This window comes from Aegilops tauschii, chromosome 4 (genome assembly GCF_002575655.3).
Source record: "Aegilops tauschii subsp. strangulata cultivar AL8/78 chromosome 4, Aet v6.0, whole genome shotgun sequence".
In the NCBI taxonomy this organism is placed as follows: Eukaryota; Viridiplantae; Streptophyta; class Magnoliopsida; order Poales; family Poaceae; genus Aegilops; species Aegilops tauschii.
Window position 1 is genome coordinate 41,609,133 of NC_053038.3, and position 22,914 is coordinate 41,632,046.

Consider the following 22,914-nt stretch of genomic DNA (forward strand, 5'->3'; position numbering starts at 1 on the left):
ATCGAGAGACTCTTGGCAATCTCGAAAGTAAGAGGATGGCCAAGTTTGCTCGGAAATAGAAAAATTGCCCAAAATTTTTACAAGGGCAATATCAGAGTCATATTAAGAAGCCCACCATCATTTTCGAAGCAGTTGCATCACAAAATCTTTGGATTTAGCATGTTTTTTTCCGCACGCCTGAGGTCACACAATGATCAATGTGCTGCATTGTTCACCATTGTTTGCTAGGCTGACTGAAGAAAAAGTTCTTTCTTACCACTATACCGTCAATGGTCATGAGTACAACATCGGCTACTATCTGACTAACAGTATCTATCCTTTATGGGCTACCCGTGGACATGAAAATGTGCTAGACAAATATCGTTTTTTGCACTAGTAAGTGGGGTTTTTTCACGGTGCTTTTGTGCTGATATTTGTACATATCTCGATCATTTACTTTCGGAAATTCTGACCGGTAACACTTTTTCTCTCTCTCTAGGAAACTGATACAGTTTTTTTTTTTGAGGATCGGCAACTGATCCAGTTTTTTCTTTTAGTGGCGGCAACTGATACAGTTTTTTTTTAGAAGAAGCAACTGATACAGTTTTTTTTTTGATACAGTTAATCGATCAGATAGAGAAATGGGCGGCAGTGGACATGGTGGGCCGAAACTTCCGGACCTGGTGCGCACGTAAACTAGGCCTTCGGTCATTTTCCCATTCAGAATACCGGAAGTTTCCTAAAACTAATAGTAGTAAAATTTCTCATTTGTCTAAAAAAAAAGTAAAATTTCTCATGGACAAATGCCGTCAAACAGAAACTGCACGGTAATCGATCGATGTGCTACGTTACGTACGCCATGATAGTTTGTGTGAGCGAAAACCCAGGCGTGCAGCAGGTTGGGTTTGGGTAGGTTTGCTGCAACTTTCTCATGACTCGCGCACGTACCCCATTTACCCGTGCACCTATCTCCTGAATACAAACAACTGAACTGCTCTCAACAAACTCCGTGCCCCCATGAGATACCGCGCGCCTGCTCGTCCTCATCCAAGACACCGCCGTCCTCCGATCCCATGGTGATCGGGCCAAAGAAGTCAAGGAGTTGGACGCAATTGCCATGCCCCCACCGGCTGCTCTGCGTGCCGGAGCACTGAGCATCGGCCCGGTTCGTGGCAGTCGCCGCCGTCTGCCTCCTCGTCGTGGTCGGCACGTACTACGTGCTGTGGTCGCCGGCCGACGCCGACGGCCAGACGGAGCAGCGGTTCTTCGGCATGTGGCGTCGTCGATCAGCGGCAAGTAGAATCCTCCGGCTTCAACTACTTACTTACTCAATTCGGGGCCTTTTATATATGTCAATTGATTGATTATTTGAGCCTGTAACTAATTCAGACGCAGCAAAGCCCGAAACCCTAACTTGTTGGGGATTGTTAAACTTAAACCCAGGTGCGCGCCTACGGCGGCGATGATCTGGAGGCGGCGCTGCGCGGCGCGGCGGACGCGAACAGGACGCTGATCCTGAGCGTGCTGAACAAGGCGTACGCCGAGGAGGATGGCCTGCTCGACCTTTTCGTGCGGAGCCTGAGGGAAGGGGAGGGAACCGCGCAGCTCGTCAGCCACGTCCTCCTCGTGGCAATGGACCGGCCAGCATACCGCCGGTGCGTGAGCCTCGGCGGCGTCCGGTGTTATCGGCTCCCGGCGGCGTCGAGGAACGGCACCCAAGACTTGTCGTCGGAGCAACTCTACATGTCCGACGGGTTCATACGCATGATGTGGCGGCGCATTCGCCTCCTCGGCGACGTTCTCAAGCACGGCTACAGCTTCATATTCACGGTAAGCTCTGGTCTGCCTGTGAAAAGTTCACGTAATTTTTTTTTTGAGGATAAGTTCACGTAAATTTTGGGCCGTACATAGCACATGCATGCATCAAGTATGTCAGACGAAGTTTTGTTAATGTGATACTTAATTTGCAAGGATTTGGATGTGATGTGGCTGAGGAACCCCTTCCCGAGTCTCAAGTACCGCACCGGGGAGGAAGACCTCCTGATCAGCTGCGACAAGTTCAACGGACGGCCGCAGGACTACCTCAGCAACGAGCTCAACACCGGCTTCTTCTTCGTGGCCGCCTACAACCGGACGGCGGCGCTGTTCGACGAGTGGCACGCGGCCCGCGGCGAGTCGGCGGGCATGAAGGAGCAGGACGTGCTGAACCGGATGAAGCGGCGTCACACGTTCCGGCGGCTCGGCGTGACGGTGCGCGTGCTGGACACGGCGCGCTTCAGCGGGTTTTGCCAGGACAGCCGGGACGCCCGGCAGGTGGCCACCGTGCACGCCAACTGCTGCCGGACGATGCGGGCCAAGATCGCTGACCTGAGGGCCGTCCTCAGGGCCGCTAGGCGACTCAACGGGACGGCACGGCTGAGGTGGCCGCCGCACTCGGAGTGCGCTAAATCGTGGAGATGACACGACTGGTTGAGAGAAGTAGAAGTACGTGCATATAATTTACTAACTCTACTACTAGATGGTCACCCTTTGACAATGTGTGCGGCAGGAGGATGATCAACCATAGCTTTTACGATATTTTCGAGACATTGCATATTGCACTCGTGAACTTCGAAGTATGAAACCGGTTAAGACACAACCTTAAACTAAATTAGCCCCAAGACGATTGGACGATGGTTTTGTGTGACGTGGCATCCACATTGACTTGTCAAAGCTGACGTCGCATCCAACTCAGCAATATATATAGAGTTAAAATTCCCCTTGGTTTCCTCAGCCAGCCAGCCGTTCCCATTCCTCTCGACCCACCATGTCCGACTGTTCCGGCAGGTTTTCGTGTTGGACGGCTCCCAATGGAACGCCGTGCTCTGGTGCTACACTGCACTCGAGTGTGGGTGCACATGTGGAAGCCCCCGCTGCTGCTCTACCTCCTCACAAGTCGCAATGCTCCCACTCGCGCTCTACTTCTCCTTTTTCGTCCCCTCGCGCTGCCTCCTTCTTACACGTTGCCTTCTTTGATTCATAGGATAGAAAAATCGTAGGAATAGAAAAGTCATAGAAAATGAGATGACATATACCTCAAATACTATGAGTTGGAATAGTAAAGGATATGCCCTTTGATTCACATTATAGGATTTTTTTTCATTAAGTCTAGGCTAATGTTTATTTTTCTATGAAATATGGAGGATAGGAAAAATTCCTCTATAGAAATAGGATTCCATTCCTACAAACCAAAGGGCTTTAAAGGAATTTTTCCTATAGAAATCTTATCTTATAAAATTCCTACAAAATTCCTCTAAACACGTTCAGAAGGCCAGCTGGGCTGGCATTGTCTATGTAGTGTAGTAACTAGTGACTGTTCCCTAAAGGGTTCCTCAGTTTTGTGTTATTCTGGAATAAAGGACACTGCCCTTTGAGCTACCAAAGTTTCTGAGGTATCTATCGTCGAATGTTGCAGCATTTTGTGCGTCGGTAAAAGACAGAGGTTTTTTTGTGTGTACAAAGCATCTAGTTTTCAAGTGTGAGAAAGGATTTGATGAAGAAATAGTATGTGCAGCTAGATATGTGCAGTTTAGTTTTCTCTCATATGTTTGTTTTTGTCAAAGAGATGGCTGCTTGGGTAGTTCTAACTTCAAAATATATTGCTATTTGTGCAGTTAGTAGTTTTCCATTTGCCGGAGCACATGGACGAGTGCACACTATCTAAATATGCAAACTGAAGAAACTGAAGTTTTGTCTTTTATTTCTTTTGTCCAGTTAGTTTCTTTTTTTTTCATCTCTATGAGTGACAATCTAACAAACAGGGCCATGGGCCGTGACAAACAAATAGGCCTGTGTAAACAACATGAATTTAGCAGGGAGGAAGGAAGCAGATGGAGTTGTCAACGGGGTGTTAGGTGTGAGATATGTGACATAGACAGACCCTTGAAAATATATGTGAATATTATGTCCGCCCGCCCTTTATTAATAAGTTCAAGTTCAAAGATCTCTCCGACAAACAATTTACTATCTTATTTTCTTTGATGGGCTGCCAGCATAAACGCCGACACTCTTATGTGCATGATACTTTAGGTATATGCACGGCGTTTTCAACTTCTGACTTGTGTATTCATGTGGAAGCAAAATTCCACTGTTCCCTTTAAAAGTACTGAATCGCATGAACCGACTCATTGCCCTGTATTTCGGATGAAAAATCTTATGAGACTAGATTTATTCCTCATGAGTACTAACTCTGTTGGGATCCTGACACGTCATAGCACACATCTTAAAACAACAATCCGTTCTCCACAAAGGTTCACGTTTCATGATCACTCGAGACTTGATGGCCGCTCACGCTCACGCTCCCGCTCCCGCTCCGCCCCCCTCGCCAACCTCCCCGCCGGACCCCGGCCAAGCCCCAGCCAAAGATGCGCCAGCAGTATGTGAGTGAATGTGACTGCATGATCACTCGAGACTTGATGGCCGCTCACGCTCCGCCCCCCTCGCCGGCCTCCCCGCCGGACCCCGGCCAAGCCCCAGTCACCAAACAACCACCGGCCGCGCATGCGCCTGACCTAACTCTTTCCACCAACCCCCTCGATGAGCTTCTCCCATCTATGGCTCCTTTACCCTCGCCATTCTTCGACCTACCCTATGTCAAGGCCGGGCAGGTTGCGCTCCGCTGCTTCCTGGGCTGTGGCAATGCCATGGGGGTGGAGTTTGAAGATGACTGCTGCTACTACCTCCGCCTCGACATCACCACCCCGGCCCTCCACCTCACCTCACCACTCTACATCACCTTTGGCTACTCCAACCGCCACCTCGACGCCACAGTCGTGGCCGCTCTGCTCCAGGCCATCCTGGGTGGTTCTGCTGCTCACTTCTTCGTCGCGCAATGCTCCCCCCTGATCTTCCGTTTCCACGTTGCTTCTGCGCGTGTTGCAGAGATCATCCTCGCCCAACCCCCACTCCGTTTCCGCAACTACTCCTTCTCCTTTGTCAGAACCTTGCCATCGCTCCCGCCTCCTCCTCGCTCTACGGCAACATGCATGACCCTTGCACAACTGCTCCAAATCCCCGACGACCTGGGTGATCACTTTGAAAGGGTTGCATGGGCACAATGTAGATCGTCAGTCTCCATTCATCCACCCAAACAGCTGCATGGATGCCGCATGTACGCGCGTGTCATCCAGTTTCCTTTTGATCTTGACGCCTCCACGATGAGCCTCATCCTCGCCAGCCTCTTTGGCGGCATCCACCACCTTTTCAACGTCACGGATGACGGAGACTCATGTTTCTCCTTCACCGTTGCCTCGCCTGACGTTGTCGCGCTCATCGCCTCCATGGGCGACTTCAGTAAGTTGGGCATGCTGATCCGCTTCCCATGGCCTCTGCCTTGGGGTGGCACCTGCTGCTTGCCTCCTCGGGTGGCATTGCCATCGTCTGATGGAGCCGCGTCCCCCTCGCCGCCGGCGGTCGATTCTGCACTGCTGCCACCTGCGTCCACAACTCTTGATCTACCCAAGGAGCGTCGTCAACGGCCTGGTATTAGCTTCTTTTATCGTATGCTTAATGTTAATCGCTTCACCCAGCTTACACCACAGGTGCACTACACCCAACACACGCACCTATTCTGGATTACTTTCTTGCCAATTACTGTTAGACCTAATGAACTCTTAGTTGAGTCGGCCCTAAACCACTGTTTTTCGGTCAAACAAGATTTTCTAGCAGTCAAAGTTCATGAGCATATTTTTAAGTCTGGCATCTTCTCTCACACAATCAAAATTCAAATTCTCAAGCATGGGTCCCTTGATTTTGAAGGGTTTCACCTCTTTCTCTTTGACCAGCTTGAACCGGTCGTCGCCCACTGCAGTCGTTTCCTTCATCATTACACCAAGTTTGCATACCCTACTCTGCCCCCTCGATCGGACTCCATCCTTGGCCCATTCGCTCACCAGTTTTCGCAAGCCCACGCGCCACAGCAGCCCTCCGCGGTCGCACGCTTGCCGCACGTCCGCCCTGCCCCGCATGCGCTTGGGACCCGCCCCATGCATAATGATGACTGTGCGGCGCACTCAGACACACCAAATCTTGCAAAAGGTCCGTACGCTGTACCAGATTCGCCGCATGCGGGCGGAGTTGTCGCGTGCCCCCAAGAACCCCTCTCTGTCTCTTTGTCTGTGTCATTTTTGGACGACCCGCTTGCCCGCCCCGCGTCTAATCCGGCCCCCGCTGCGCCGCCCTCTGTCTCCCCACGCGCGGCCCCAGCGACCGCATCAACGGAGAATCTTGTGTTGGGAACCGACAAGGCGGAGAGATCACGCGCCCATCCGTCGCTGCAGCTCATCCATGATGCCTCTGATCAGCATCTAGGCTTCATCATCACACCTAATCTCTCTCTACAGCCTACGCCGGCCGCTCAGTCACCACGCCCCAGCCCGTCGCCCCCTCGCCCTCTGACACACGCAACGGGTGCAGCCGCCCTGACGGCGGCCTTGTCACCCACGCGGTCCAACAGCAAAACGACAGCCTCGTACAAAGATGCTCTCCTCTCCTCCCCTCTCGACCACAGCCAGCCTCACCCTCGCCCCACCTATATAACCTCTCGGCGCCTCCTTCCCACTCATCTACGCTCTCGCACTCCTTCTCCCACCCACAAAAAGCGACGTTGCTTCCGGTGCCTCGCTCTAGACCACTGCGTGGAGACCTGCCGCGACCCCGTCCGCTGTGCTCGCTGCTGGCGGTGCGGCCACCGCAGCCGTGACTGCAGGTATAGAAGGATCTGGCCCTTCTTTCCGCCTCTTCCCGACTCCTTCTCATCTCAACCTAACCCAGCGTTTTGCACTCGCAGCATGGACTGCGCAGGCTCCTCCTCGATGGCAGCTTGCGCCTCGTGCACGCTCATGATCGGCGACGTCCCCATCATCCTCTCGGAACCTTTCACCGCGCTCTGCGTCCCCTCGCCCCTCATCCTCAACGGCACTCCTGTCAATGCCAATGGGGCTCCCCTTCCTCCCTCGCCTCCTCGTACCTCTGCACCTCCACCCACACCCACCTCACCCTCGCAGATAACCTTCACACGCATACGTCCCCGTTCGACACCCACAAGCTGAGAGCGCGTCTCTCCGACGTCCTCCTCGCCTCCCAATACACTACATCCCCATCCCACGTTTCTGAAACCGAAATCGGTGACGAGCCGCCACAGCCGTTCCACGAGGCTGGACTGCCGCCGTCCCTTGGGGATATGCCCTTAGTCGCTGCTCCACCTTGCCTAATTCACTGCCCTCGCCACTTTGCCTTCGTGCACCTCCAGAACCCAGACCCCAACCCCACCCCCCTCATCCGCCGAGCCATCCAACACACCTGCGGCAACCCCGCCTTCATCACGGGCGGATCATGGCGGGGGATCGCCTGCCTCACTTTCCACACACCCGCCGCACGCAATGATGTGATCAGCCACAGCCCTATCGAGTTCGAAGGAAACATTGTCACCATTGAGCCTGTCGAGCACGTCGACCGCTCCATTGCTATATTCACTGACCTCGCTGAGGTCGAGGTATCTGAGTTTCCACACGAACTCTGGCACGAGGACGGCATACGCTTCACCCTGGCTTTCCTGGGTGACGTCTGTGCCATCGATGATTTCTGTCTCCATGGCATCGATTACACATCGGTTCGTGCACTTGTGCTCCTCCAATCTGGCAAACCAGCTCCTCCTGGCATTGTCATCCAGCTTCCACCCATCAATGAGATCAAAATAGCCAAAGTTGTTGAGGTTTCTCGCTGGCACTGATGGGGCCAATCCTTTCGGCAGTGACTCTTCTGACGGAGACTCTGCGCCGCTCTCACAGCGTGCCTCACCACACCCGCCCTCCCCTGCTCACCTCGCCCCTGTTGTATCAGCGGTACGTGCGGGATGGCGGGCCGACCCTACCTACAGCGGCTCTAGGCCGGTCGCCCCCCGTGCAACTGTCGCATCTCCTGGCTTTGCCTCAGATCGATCCGCTCTGGCCTCACCTTCCCCCCCGCATGGAACCATGCGACAACCTCTCATCATCTCTGACGACGACTCTGCTGCTTCGGAGGACATGCACGCCCCGCTCCTGCATGGTGTTCCCTCCGACTCGCTGGACGCGGTGCATGCACCCCCTCCTGCCGAAACTACCCCACCTATCATCCGCCTGACGTGTCAGGTGGGCTCTGTCGTGCCACCCAGCCCATGCGTTGGGTCGTCTGCCGCTCCCTTGCTCGTGGGACCACTGATGCCATCCAGCGCGTCCGCGTTTGCCGCGTTTATCCCACCTGCAGATGCTTCCGCTGTCCCCACCACCTTTACGTTCTCGGCTGGCGAGTCTTCACGTGCTGCTGGTAACCCCGCTACCCCTTCTACGCTCTACCAAACCAATCTTTTGCCCCCTGCTTCTCTGCCACTGACTGAGATCGCCGTGGATGCAGCTCTCCCTCTGCAGGACCTGGACACTCATGAGTGCACCATTCACAAGGAGTGCCGCAAGACGGCGCACGCCAGTCTGTCTCCAAAGACAAGCTGCGGCGGGGCGCACGGCTGGCTGGCAAGGAGGCCAAGTACTCCCCCATGCTCGCCAAAGCCGTCAAGGCCAAGGCGGCCCGCCTCTCGGCTACGGACGTCGACACGGCCATTGACCGCGCTATCCAGGAAGCCCGCCTCCATGAGTCCGACGCCCCTCCTGCTTCCGCCGAAGATCTGGTGGCCATTGTGCTGCTCTGCGGCGCCGACGACGGCCAGGTGGACGCCATCCTTGGATCCAAGGCCTCTGCCTCTGGTGACGACGAGGCTCCATGATCTGCACTCCCAGTGTCCTTGGCCCGGTGGCGCGTTCTTGGCCGTCTCCGCCACCGTTAGTTTCTCCGCACGTTGCTGTCGTTATTCACAAGGAGCGCCGCAAGACGGCGCACGACCAGTCCGTCTCCATGATCATTTACTTTTGGTTGCTGAAACCACTGTTGCATGTACCACTGCTACTCTTGATCTCGCGCGTACCTTTTGTACTTGTACGGCTGATGTACCCCGCCTCTGATCACTGGTGCTTTAGCAAACTTTATGAGTAATGACACCTTCTTAATTTGCTCTGGAATGTACGTGGCCTTGGCGATAACGATAAATGCGCTGACGTTCTCTCGGAACTAGTGACGACTAAGCCACATGTCACCCTCTTGCAAGAATCAAAGCTCGACATCCTTCCTGTCCCTAAACTAAAATCTTTCCTGCCATGCACGCTTGATCAAGCTTTCTCGCTACCAGCCGTCGGATCCGCAGGTGGCACTATCTCTGCCATCAACTCTGCCTTTTTCCAAGTCGTCTCTTACTCACACCTAACCTTCTCCTCTACCCTAGTCCTACGAACAGTTGCGTGCACCCAACCCATTGCTATCACAAACATCTACGCTCCATCATCACGACCACTCAAGCAAGCTTTTTTAAACGAACTCTCATCCATCTCACAACCCGACGACACCCTCTGGATTATCGCTGGTGACTTTAACCTCATCCGCTTCCCCTTTGAGAAAAACAACCCTGCGTTCCGCCACGCTGAAGCCACTGATTTTAACCAAACCTTGGATGATCTAGCCCTCATCGAACTGCCTCTACTTGATCGCAGGTTCACCTGGTCGAACAATCGAGCTACTCCCACCTTAGAACGACTAGATCGGGTTTTCTTTAACCTGCATGGGCGGACGCCTTCCCTAACACCTCACTGTCCTCTCGCACACGTTTCACGTCTGATCACGTCCCACTCCTCATCCATGTCACCACCACCATCCCACGATCCAATTTCTTCAAATTTGAGCCGGGTTGGGCTAGTTTCCGGCCCTGTAGCGACATCATCAACCAAATTTGGGCTTCACAGCCCTCATCGCCTTCCAACGCTGCCGCATCCCTCGTCGTCGCGCTCAAAAAATCCCGTACCCGTCTCAAAAAGTGGGCTCGCTCGCGCATTCCCACCCCCCTCCGCGAAGCTCAGTGCCATGCTGCTATTTCTGCCCTAGACCTCGTGGAGGAAAACAGACCTCTATCCCCACCAGAATCTCTCACGCACAAAATCATTGTCTCCATACTCAAATGCACCATCCAGGAAAAAATGTCGTACTGGCGTTGGCGTGCTAAGGTTTCACGCGCGATAAACGGTGGTGAGAACACTAAGTTCTTCCACATGTCTGCTTCTCAGCGTCTACGGAAAAAGAAAATCTTCACCCTCTCTCAAGATGGCTCTGAATATTCCGCTCACCAGCAAAAAGCTGAAATCCTATGTAACTTCTTCGTGTCACTAATTGGCACCTCAGTTCCAACTACTTGGGCCTTTGATCTAAATTCTATATACCCACAACCGGTGCCCAGATTACACATCTTAGATGAGCCCTTCTCCGAAGAGGAAATCAAGCTCGCCTTCTTCACCGTGAATCCCCAAGCCAGCCCTGGTCCGAACGGGTTCGGGCCCTCTTTCTATAGATCCTTCTGGCCTTTAGTCAAAAATTCAATCCTGTCTTTCTTCTCTCTATTCCATCAAGGCTTAGCAGACACTGAACGCCTAAACCGTGCCCACATTGTCCTCCTCCCCAAAAAGGAGGCACCAACTACGCCGGACGCCTTTAGGCCTATCTCACTGCAAAACTGTCCAATCAAAGCTGTCGCCAAAGTTATCACTTCTCGTCTAAAACCGCTCATCCCTTTGCTAGTACATGGCAACCAGACTGGCTTCATCTCTGGAAGAAACATCGCCGAAAACTTTGTGTTTGCAGCCGATCTTATTAGCTCTTGCCACACACGTAAAAAACCAATGATGGTTTTTAAGTTAGACTTCAGAAAAGCTTTCGACTCAGTGGCATGGCCTGCCCTCGACAAAATTCTGGCAGTTCGCGGGCTCTCACTAATCTTCCGCAGTTGTATCCAAAATCTTCTCCACACAGGCAAAACGGCAGTACTTCTGAACGGGATTCCGGGCAAATGGATTCAATGCAAAAATGGACTGAGACAAGGGGACCCAGCCTCTCCCTACCTCTTCCTTATCGTAGCCGATCTTCTTCAGCAGCTCATCCTCCAGAACTCTGACCCGTCTCTCCACCACCCCATCTTCTCCCACCTGCCTCCTGCCCTCCCACTGTCCTCCAATACGCCGATGACACGCTCATTGTCGCCGCCGCCTCTCCCGCCGCCGCCTCAACCCTTAAAGTTATCCTAAACAATTTCGCACACACCACGGGCCTCGCCATCAACTTCTCCAAAACCACCTTAGCCACCCTACACACAGACGATGCCACGACCGCCTCCATCGCCCTCGCCATGGGGTGTTCATGTGCCTCCTTCCTGCAAACATACCTCGGTCTCCCTCTCGCCCCGACCAAGCCTCTCGCCAATGTTTTCAACCCTCTGGTAGAACGTACTAGGAAACTTCTTACCGGCTGGCGTGCCAAACTTCTCGATAAAGGTGATCGACTCATACTCATCTCTGCGGTTCTAGATTCAATCCTCACCTATTTCATGTTTTTTTCGCATCCCAAAGAAAACAATCAAACATTGGACTCTCTGAGAAGGGGTTTTTTTGGGCAGGAGAGGATGCTTGCTTAGGTGCTCAATGTCTTAGTGTTGGGTAACGTAGTAATTTCAAAAAAATTCCTACGCACATGCAAGATCATGGTGATGCATAGCAACGAGAGGGGAGAGTGTTGTCCACGTACCCTCGTAGACCGAAAGCGGAAGCGTTAGCACAACGCGGTTGATGTAGTCGTACGTCTTCGCGATCCGACCGATCCAAGTACCGAACGTACGGCACCTCCGAGTTCAGCACACGTTCAGCTCGATGACGTCCCTCGAACTCCGATCCAGCCGAGTGTTGAGGGAGAGTTTCGTCAGCACGACGGCGTGGTGATGATGATGATGTTCTACCAACGCAGGGCTTCGCCTAAGCACCGCTACGATATTATCAAGGTAGATTATGGTGGAGGGGGCACCGCACACGGCTAAGAGATCAAGAGATCAATTGTTGTGTCTATGGGGTGCCCCCTCCTCCGTATATAAAGGGGGGAGGAGGAGAGGGCCGGCCAAGGGGGTGGCGCGCCCTAGGAGGGGGAAACCTACTCCAAGTAGGTTTGCCCCTCCCTTTCCTAGTCCAAGGAGGAGGGGGAAGGAAGGAGCGGGAGAGGGGAAAGGCAAGGGGGCGCCGCCCCCCCTTCCTTGTCCTATTCGAACTCAAGGGGAGGGGGCGCGCCTCTTGCCCTGGCCGGCCCCTCTCTCTCCACTAGGGCCCAACAAGGCCCATTAGTTCCCGACGGGGGGGGGGGGGGTCCGGTAACCCCCGGTACTCCGATAAATGTCCGAAACCTTTCCAATGTCCAAACATAGTCGTCCAATATATCGATATTTACGTCTCGACCATTTTGAGACTCCTCGTCATGTCCGTGATCACATCCGGGACTCCGAACTATCTTCGGTACATCAAAATACATAAACTCATAATATAACCGTCATCTAACTTTAAGTGTGCGGACCCTACGGGTTCGAGAACTATGTAGACATGACCGAGACATGTCTCCGGTCAATAACCAATAGCAGAACCTGGATGCTCATATTGGATCCCACATATTCTACGAAGATCTTTATCGGTCAAACCGCATAACAACATACGTTGTTCCCTTTGTCATCGGTATGTTACTTGCCCGAGATTCGATCGTCGGTATCTCAATACCTAGTTCAATCTTGTTACCGACAAGTATCTTTACTCGTTCCGTAATACATCATCCCGCAACTAACTCATTAGTTACAATGCTTGCAAGGCTTATAGTGATGTGCATTACCGAGTGGGCCCAGAGATACCTCTCCGACAATCGGAGTGACAAATCCTAATCTCGAAATACGCCAACCCAACAAGTACCTTTGGAGACACCTGTAGAGCACCTTTATAATCACCCAGTTACGTTGTGACGTTTGGTAGCACACAAAGTGTTCCTCCGGTAAACGGGAGTTGCATAATCTCATAGTCATAGGAACATGTATAAGTCATGAAGAAAGCAATAGCAGAATACTAAACGATCGTGTGCTAAGCTAATGGAATGGGTCAAGTCAATCATATCACTCTTTTAATGATGTGATCCCGTTAATCAAATGGCAACTCATGTCAATGGCTAGGAAACATAACCATCTTTGATCAACGAGCTAGTCAAGTAGAGGCATACTAGTGACACTTTGTTTGTCTATGTATTCACACAAGTATTATGTTTCCGGTTAATACAATTCTAGCATGAATAATAAACATTTATCATGATATAAGGAAATAAATAATAACTTTATTATTGCCTCTAGGGCATATTTCCTTCAGTCTCCCACTTGCACTAGAGTCAATAATCTAGATTACGCAGTAATGATTCTAACACCCATAGTTCACATCGACATGTGACCAACACCCAAAGGGTTTACTAGAGTCAGTAATCTAGTTCACATCGCTATGTGATTAACACCCAAAGAGTACTAAGCTGTGATCATGTTTTGCTTGTGAGATAATTTTAGTCAACGGGTCTGTCACATTCAGATCCGCAAGTATTTTGCAAATTTCTATGTCTACAATGCTCTGCACGGAGCTACTCTAGCTAATAGCTCCCACTTCTAATATGTATCCAGATTGAGACTTAGAGTCTCTGGATCAGTGTCAAAACTTGTGTCGACGTAACCCTTTACGACGAACCTTTTGTCACTTCCATAATCGAGAAACATATCCTTATTCCACTAAGGATAATTTTGACCGTTGTCCAGTGATCTACTCAGTGGTAGGGTATACAATAGATCTGGTACACAGCATGGCATACTTTATAGAACCTATGGCTGAGGCATAGGGAATGACTTTCATTCTCTTTCTATCTTCTGCCGTGGTCGGGCTTTGAGTCTTACTCAATTTCACACCTTGTAACACAAGCAAGAACTCTTTCTTTGAATGTTCCATTTTGAACTATTTCAAAATCTTGTCAAGGTATGTACTCATTGGAAAAACTTATCAAGCATCTTGATCTATCTCTATAGATCTTGATGCTCACTATGTAAGCAGCTTCACTGAGGTCTTTCTTTGAAAAACTCCTTTCAAATACTCCTTTATGCTTTCCAGAAAATTCTATATTATTTCCGATCAACAATATGTCATTCACATATATTTATCAGAAATGTTGTAGTGCTCCCACTCACTTTCTTGTAAATACAGGCTTCACCGCAAGTCTGTATAAAACTATATGCTTTGATCAACTGATCAAAGCGTATAATGCAACTCCGAGATGCTTGCACCAGTCCATAGATGGATCGCTGGAGCTTGCACATTTTGTTAGCACCTTTAGGATCGACAAAACCTTCTGGTTGCATCATATACAACTCTTCTTTAAGAAATATATTAAGGAATGTAGTTTTGACATCCATTTGCCAAATTTCATAAAATGTGGCAATTTGCTAACATGATTCGGACAGACTTAAGCATAGATACGAGTGAGAAACTCTCATCGTAGTCAACACCTTGAACTTGTCGAAAACCTTTTGCGACAATTCTAGCTTTGTAGATAGTAACACTACTATCAGCGTCCGTCTTCCTCTTGAAGATCCATTTATTTTCTATGGCTTGCCGATCATCGGGCAAGTCAACCAAAGTCCGCACTTTGTTCTCATACATGGATCCCATCTCAGATTTCATGGCCTCAAGCCATTTCGCGGAATCTGGGCTCATCATCGCTTCCTCATAGTTTGTAGGTTCGTCATGGTCAAGTAACATGACCTCCAGAACATGATTACGGTACCACTCTGGTGTGGATCTCACTCTGGTTGACCTATGAGGTTCGGTAGTAACTTGATCTGAAGTTACATGATCATCATCATTAGCTTCCTCACTAATTGGTGTAGGAGTCACATGAACAAATTTCTGTGATGAACTACTTTCCAATAAGGGAGCAGGTACAGTTACCTCATCAAGTTCTACTTTCCTCCCACTCACTTCTTTCGCGAGAAACTCCTTCTCCAGAAAGGATCCATTCTCAGCAACAAAGATCTTGCCTTCGGATCTGTGATAGAAGGTGTACCCAATATTTTGGGTATCCTATGAAGAAGCACTTCTCCGATTTGGGTTCAAGCTTATCAGGTTGAAACTTTTAACATAAGCATCGTAGCCCCAAACTTTAAGAAACGACATCTTAGGTTTCTCGCCAAACCACAGTTCATACGGTGTCATCTCCACGGATTTAGATGGTGCCCTATTTAACGTGAATGTAGTAGTCTCTAATGCATAACCCCAAAACGATAGTGGTAGATCGGTAAGAGACATCATAGATCGCACCATATCTAATAAAGTACGGTTACGATGTTCGGACACACCATTACACTGTGGTGTTCCAGGTGGCGTGAGTAGTGAAACTATTTCACATTGTTTTAACTGAAGGCCAAACTCGTAACTCAAATATTTGTCTCCGCGATCAAATCTTAGAAACTTCATTTTCTTGTCACGATGATTTTCCACTTCACTCTGAAATTCTTTGAACTTTTCAAATGTTTCAGACTTATGTTTCATCAAGTAGATATACCCATATCTTCTAAAATCATCTGTGAAGGTCAGAAAATAATGATACCCGCCGCGAGCCTCAATATTCATCGGACCATATACATCAGTATGTATGACTTCCAACAAATCTGTTGCTCGCTCCATTGTTCTGGAGAATGGAGTTTTAGTCATCTTGCCCATAGGGCATGGTTCGCAAGCATCAAGTGATTCACAATCAAGTGATTCCAAAATTCCATCAGCATGGAGTTTCTTTATGCGCTTTACACCAATATGACCTAAACGGCAGTGCCACAAATAAGGTGCACTATCATTATTAACTTTGCATCTTTTGGCTTCAATATTATGAATATGTGTATCACTACGATCGAGATTCAACAAACCATTTTCGTTGGTGTGTATGACCATATATGGTTTTATTCATGTAAACAGAACAACAATTGTTCTTTAACTTAAATGAATAACCATATTGCAATAAACATGATCAAATCATATTCATGCTCAACGCAAACACCAAATAACACTTATTTCAACACTAATCCCGAAAGTATAGGGAGTGTGCGATGATGATCATATCAATCTTGGAACCACTTCCAACACACATCGTCACTTCACCCTTAACTAGTCTCTGTTCATTCTGCAACTCCCGTTTCGAGTTACTAATCTTAGCAACTGAACTAGTATCAAATACTGAGGGGTTGCTATAAACACTAGTAAAGTACACATCAATAACATGTATATCAAATATAGCTTTCTTCACTTTGCCATCCTTCTTATCCACCAAATACTTGGGGCAGTTCCGCTTCCAGTGACCAGTCCCTTTGCAGTAGAAGCACTCAGTTTCAGGCTTAGGTCCAGACTTGGGCTTCTTCACTTGAGCAGCAACTTGCTTGTCGTTCTTATTGAAGTTCCCCTTCTTCCCTTTGCCCCTTTTCTTGAAACTAGTGGTCTTGTCAACCATCAACACTTGATGTTTTTCTTGATTTCTACCTTCATTGATTTCAGCATCACGAAGAGCTTGGGAATCGTTTCCGTTATCCCTTGCATATTATAGTTCATCACGAAGTTCTAGTAACTTGGTGATAGTGACTAGAGAACTCTGTCAATCACTATCTTATCTGGAAGATTAACTCCCACTTGATTCAAGTGATTTTAGTACTCAGACATTCTGAGCACATGCTCACTAGCTGAGAAATTCTCCTCCATCTTGTAGGCAAAGTACTTTTCAAAGGTCTCATACCTTTTGACATGGGCGTGAGTCTGAAATACTAATTTTAACTCCTGGAACATCTCATATGTTCCATGGCGTTCAAAACATCTTTAAAGCCCCGATTCTTAGCCGTAAAGCATGGTGCACTAAACTATCAAGTAGTCATCATATCGAGCTTTGCCAAACATTCATAACGTCTGCATATGCTCCTGCAATAGGTCTGTCACCTAGCGGTGCATCAAGGACATAATTCTTCTGTGCAGCAATGAGGATAATCCTCAGATCACGGACCAAGTCCGCATCATTGCTACTAACATCTTTCAACATAGTTTTTCTCTAGGAACATATCAAAATAAACAGGGGAGCTAAACGCGAGCTATTGATCTACAACATAGATATGCTAATACTACCAGGACTAAGTTCATGATAAATTAAAGTTCAATTAATCATATTACTTAAGAACTCCCACTTAGATAGACACCCCTCTAATCCTCTAAGTGATCACGTGATCCATATCAACTAAACCATGTCCGATCATCACGTGAGATGGAGTAGTTTTCAATGGTGAACATCACTATGTTGATCATGTCTACTATATGATCCACGCTCGACCTTTCAGTCTCAGTGTTCCGAGGCCATATCTACATATGCTAGGCTCGTCAAGTTTAACCTGAGTATTCCGCGTGTGCAACTATTTTGCACCCGTTGTATTTGAACGTAGAGCCTATCACACCCAATCATCACGTGGTGTCTCAGCACGAATAACTTTCGCAACGGTGCATACTCAGGGAGAACACTTATACCTTGAAATTTAGTGAGAGATCATCTTATAATGCTACCGTCGATCTAAGCAAAATAAGATACATAAAAGATAAACATCACATGCAATCAATATAAGTGATATGATATGGCCATCATTATCTTGTGCTTGTGATCTCCATCTCCGAAGCACCGTCATGATCACCATCGTCATCGGCGCGACACCTTGATCTCCATCTTAGCATCATTGTCGTCTCGCCAACTTATGCTTCTACGACTATTGCTACCGCTTAGTGATAAAGTAAAGCATTATAGGGCGATTGCATTGCATACAATAAAGCGACAACCATATGGCTCCTGCCAGTTGCCGATAACTCGGTTACAAAACATGATCATCTCATACAATAAAATTTAGCATCATGCCTTGACCATATCACATCACAACATGCCCTGCAAAAACAAGTTAGACGTCCTCTACTTTGTTGTTGCAAGTTTTACGTGGCTGCTACGGGCTTAGCAAGAACCGTTCTTACCTACGCATCAAAACCACAATGATAGTTCGTCAAGTTAGTGTTGTTTTAACATTCTCAAGGACCGGGCATAGCCACACTCGGTTCAAGTAAATTTGGAGGAACTGACACTTGCCAGCCACCTGTAAAGTCGGTAGAACCAGTCTCGCGTAAGCGTACACGTAATGTCGGTCCGGGCCACTTCATTCAACAATACCGCCGAACCAAAGTATGACATGCTGGTAAGCAGTATGACTTGTATCGCCCACAATTCACTTGTGTTCTACTCGTGCAAATAACATCTACGCATAAAACCAGGCTCTGATACCATTGTTGGGTAACGTAGTAATTTCAAAAAAAATCCTACGCACACGCAAGATCATGGTGATGCATAGCAACGAGAGGGGAGAGTGTTGTCCACGTACCCTCGTAGACCGAAAGCGGAAGCGTTAGCACAACGCGGTTGATGTAGTCGTACGTCTTCACGATCCGACCGATCCAAGTACTGAACGTACGGCACCTCCGAGTTCAGCACACGTTCAGCTCGATAACGTCCCTCGAACTCCGATCCAGCCGAGTGTTGAGGGAGAGTTTCGTCAGCACGACGGCATGGTGACGATGATGATGTTCTAGCGACGCAGGGCTTCGCCTAAGCACCGCTACGATATTATCGAGGTGGATTATGGTGGAGGGGGCACCGCACACGGCTAAGAGATCAAGAGATCAATTGTTGTGTCTATGGGGTGCCCCTCCTCTGTATATATAGGGGGGAGGAGGAGAGGGCCGGCCAAGGGGGTGGAGCGCCCTAGGAGGGGGAAACCTACTCCAAGTAGGTTTGCCCCTCCCTTTCCTAGCCAAGGAGGAGGGGGAAGGAAGGAGTGGGAGAGGGGAAAGGCAAGGGGGGCGCCGGCCCCCCTTCCTTATCCTATTCGGACTCAAAGGGAGGGGGCGCGCTTCTTGCCCTGGCCGGCCCCTCTCTCTCCACTAGGACCCAACAAGGCCCATTAGTTCCCCCCCGGGGGGGGGGGGGTCCGGTAACCCCCGGTACTCCGATAAATGTCCGAAACCTTTCCTGTGTCCAAACATAGTCGTCCAATATATCGATCTTTACGTCTAGACCATTTCGAGACTCCTCGTCATGTCCGTGATCACATCCGGGACTCCGAACTATCTTCGGTACATCAAAATACATAAACTCATAATATAACCGTCATCTAACTTTAAGCGTGCGGACCCTACGGGTTCGAGAACTATGTAGACATGACCGAGACACGTCTCCGGTCAATAACCAATAGCGGAACCTGGATGCTCATATTGGCTCCCACTTATTCTACGAAGATCTTTATCGGTCAAACCGCATAACAACATACGTTGTTCCCTTTGTCATCGGTATGTTACTTGCCCGAGATTCGATCGTCGGTATCTCAATACCTAGTTCAATCTCGTTACCGACAAGTCTCTTTACTCGTTCCATAATACATCATCCCGCAACTAACTCATTAGTTACAATGCTTGCAAGGCTTATAGTGATGTGCATTACCGAGTGGGCCCAGAGATACCTCTCCGACAATCGGAGTGACAAATCCTAATCTCGAAATACGCCAACCCAACAAGTACCTTTGGAGACACCTGTAGAGCACCTTTATAATCACCCAGTTACGTTGTGACGTTTGGTAGCACACAAAGCGTTCCTCCGGTAAACGGGAGTTGCATAATCTCATAGTCATAGGAACATGTATAAGTCATGAAGAAAGCGATAGCAGAATACTAAACGATGAAGTGCTAAGCTAACGGAATGGGTCAAGTCAATCATATCATTCTTCTAATGATGTGATCCCGTTAATCAAATGGCAACTCATGTCAATGTCTAGGAAACATAACCATCTTTGATCAACGAGCTAGTCAAGTAGAGGCATACTAGTGACACTTTGTTTGTCTATGTATTCACACAAGTATTATGTTTCCGGTTAATACAATTCTAGCATGAATAATAAACATTTATCATGATATAAGGAAATAAATAATAACTTTATTATTGCCTCTAGGGCATATTTCCTTCACTTACTGCTTGGAAAAATGTCTGTTTACCAAAAAAATTCGGTGGTCTAGGGCTTTAAAACTTACATGTTCAAAACAACTGCCTTCTTATGAAATTTGCCGCCAAAGCTCTCTCCACTGCACAAACACCTTGGCTTGAGTGGCTTGATCTTCAACATCCGAACGCCCTAGTCTCCTCTCCCCCGCAAACTTCCTTTCTGTGCCGCACAATTTCACAGCAAATCCCTACTCTACAAAAATATATCCTTCGTGCTCACAAATAGTGGTTCACATACTTATTTTTGGCTAGACACGTGGCTGGTCTCTCAACCCCTTGCTATCACCTTTCCCCACCTTTTTTCACACTCCACCTTACAGCTGGTTAAAGTGGCTAACATTTTGCGTTTTGGTATTGAAGCTAACCTCCGTAATCGCCTCTCCCTCACGGCAGAACAAGAGCTTGTGTCGCTTGTGGCTATTTTGCAGGATTTCATGCAATCGGCGAGGGAAGATCAATGGTTCCTACGACATGGCATTTGCTTCTCCACCAAGCATGCATACGGTGTCCTCATGGCTCGGCCAGAGAACGATCTCATGGCTCCTCTCATATGGAGTGCCAAGGTTCCTCGGAAACTGAAAGTATTCCCATGGCTACTCTTCAAAGACCGTCTCAACACTAGAGTCAACCTTGCACACAAGCATATAATCGATTCAGACATATGCCCTCGATGTGCTACGACAACCGAAGACTCCAACCACCTCTTCATCACATGTCCTCTTGCCAATAGAATTTGGCAACGGCTGGGGTTCCTACCACCTTCCAGCGACATCGCAGATTTATGGGACGTCTCTACTCCTCCTCACCTCCCTACCACGGCATGGCCTTCGGTCCTCTTGGCTTTACTATGGATGACTTGGACAGCACGTAATGACATGGTTTTTCGATCGGTAGATCAAAGCTCTGTAATAACCTTGAGGAACCTTATTTCTGCTTTGCACCTCTGGTCTCATCGTCTTGTGCTTTCACAAGACAAGGAGGACGTCTTCTCGTGGCGCTCCTACCTCTCTGCACGTTGCACCGTGCCTATGTAATTCTGTACTCACTGCCACGGCAGTCCCTTGAGCAATATATTCAGGTGGGGGAGCTGCCACCCGGTGATTCTCAAAAAAAAAAAAATTCAGAATCTCTTGAAGTTGTCAAATGTCGGTACGGGAAAAAGTTAAAAGTAACTATGGAAGATTCACTGCAGGTAGCGCGGCCGTGACAGCGCCAACTCCGGCGGATGCCGCCCCCTTCACGCAGAACTCATTGGAGTGGTCCGACACGACGTTGTAGTTGCTACTGGTCACGTTCCTGAAGTAGCACCCGTCGGTGGCGTTGTACCTGTATGTCTGCCGGACGTCCCACGACTTGCCGCCTCCCTCCTCGTCCTTCGACTCCATGGCGAGAGGCGGTGCCCATTCTTCTTCCTCGGTCCACTCGGCTTCCTCTACTCCAAGCGACGGCGTTTTCCGGGAGTGAGAATTTCCGCTCCCATTTTCCTTTTTGTTTGTTCTTCTTGTGTTCATCTTGTCTACCCATTGATCTAGTGTTCGCCCCAATTGGCAGATCTGTGTCAAATGTGTGGGGATTTTAAGATGGTAAGATTCACAGAGGATTCAGTGGGGTGGGTAGATTATGTGGCTAGATCCCTTTTTTCTCTCTTCGAGCAGATGTTTGTGATGTTTTTTTCTGGCTGTAGTCACATGGGATCAGCTTGCGTTTTTAGATCAGTGGCAGATTTCTAATATCATGTTTGATAGATATGGTTTTTTTGTTAGTTTTTACTCTTCAAAGGGATTTAGTTCTTCTAAATTGAATTAGATGTATACTTGTTCACAGTCAGTAGTTTTTTATTGTCTCAACAAATTCTGCTGGCAATTTTATTGTCTCAACAAATTCAGCTGGCAACCAAGTGAGGCCTATAATATTTGATCAGGCTGTACATAGACACGTTCAGAATGCCAGCTGGGCTGGCATTGTCTATGTAGTGTAGTAACTAGTAACTGTTCCCTAAAGAGTTCCCCAATTTTGTGTTATTCTGGAATAAAGTACACTGCCCTTTGAGCTACCAAAGTTTCTGAGGTATCTATCGTCGGATGTTGCAACATTTTGTGCATCAGTAAAAGACAGAGATTTTTTTTGTGTGTGTACAAAGCATCTGGTTTTCAAGTGTGAGAAAGGATTTGCTGAAGAAAGAGTATGTGCAGCTAGATATGTGCAGTTTAGGTTTGTCTCATATGTTTGTTTTTATCAAAAAGATGGCTGGTTGGGTAGTTCTAACTTCAAAATATATTGCTATTTGTGCAGTTAGTAGTTTTCCATTTGCCGGAGCACATGGACGAGTGCACACTATCTAAATATGCAAACTGAAGAAACTGAAGTTTTGTCTTTTATTTCTTTGTTCAGTTAGCTTCCTTTTTTTCATCTCTAGGAGTGAAATTTAACAAACAGGGCCATGGGCCGTGACAAACAAATAGACCTGTGTAAACAACATGAATTTAGAAGGGAGGAAGGAAGCAGATGGAGTTGTCAACGAGATGTAGGAGGATGTCAATGTTATTATCTCACATCTAGATGTGACATAGACAGATCCTTGAAAATATATGTAAACATTATGTTTGCCCGCCCTTTATTAATAAGTTCAAGTTCAAAGATCTCTCCGACGAACAATTTACTATCTTATTTTCTTTGATGGGTTGTTAGCATAAACACCGACACTTTTATGTGCATGATACTTTAGGTGTATGCACGGCGTTTTCAACTTCTGACTTGTGTGTTCATGTGGAAGCAAAGTACCACTGTTCCCTTTAAAAGTAGTGAGTACTGAGTCGCATGAACCGACTCATTGCC

General features: G+C 48.4%; 1 protein-coding gene across 1 annotated transcript; it reads left to right on the forward strand.

The window, feature by feature from the left end:
- Positions 1-1,133: 1,133 nt before the first annotated feature.
- Positions 1,134-2,588, forward strand: LOC109773815 (uncharacterized protein At1g28695-like; the record flags this gene model as incomplete). Its single annotated transcript, XM_040387814.2, has 3 exons — positions 1,134-1,271; positions 1,423-1,809; positions 1,951-2,588. Coding segments are annotated over 3 exons (1,014 nt in total), but the record flags the coding sequence as incomplete, so codon positions are not given.
- Positions 2,589-22,914: the final 20,326 nt, after the last annotated feature.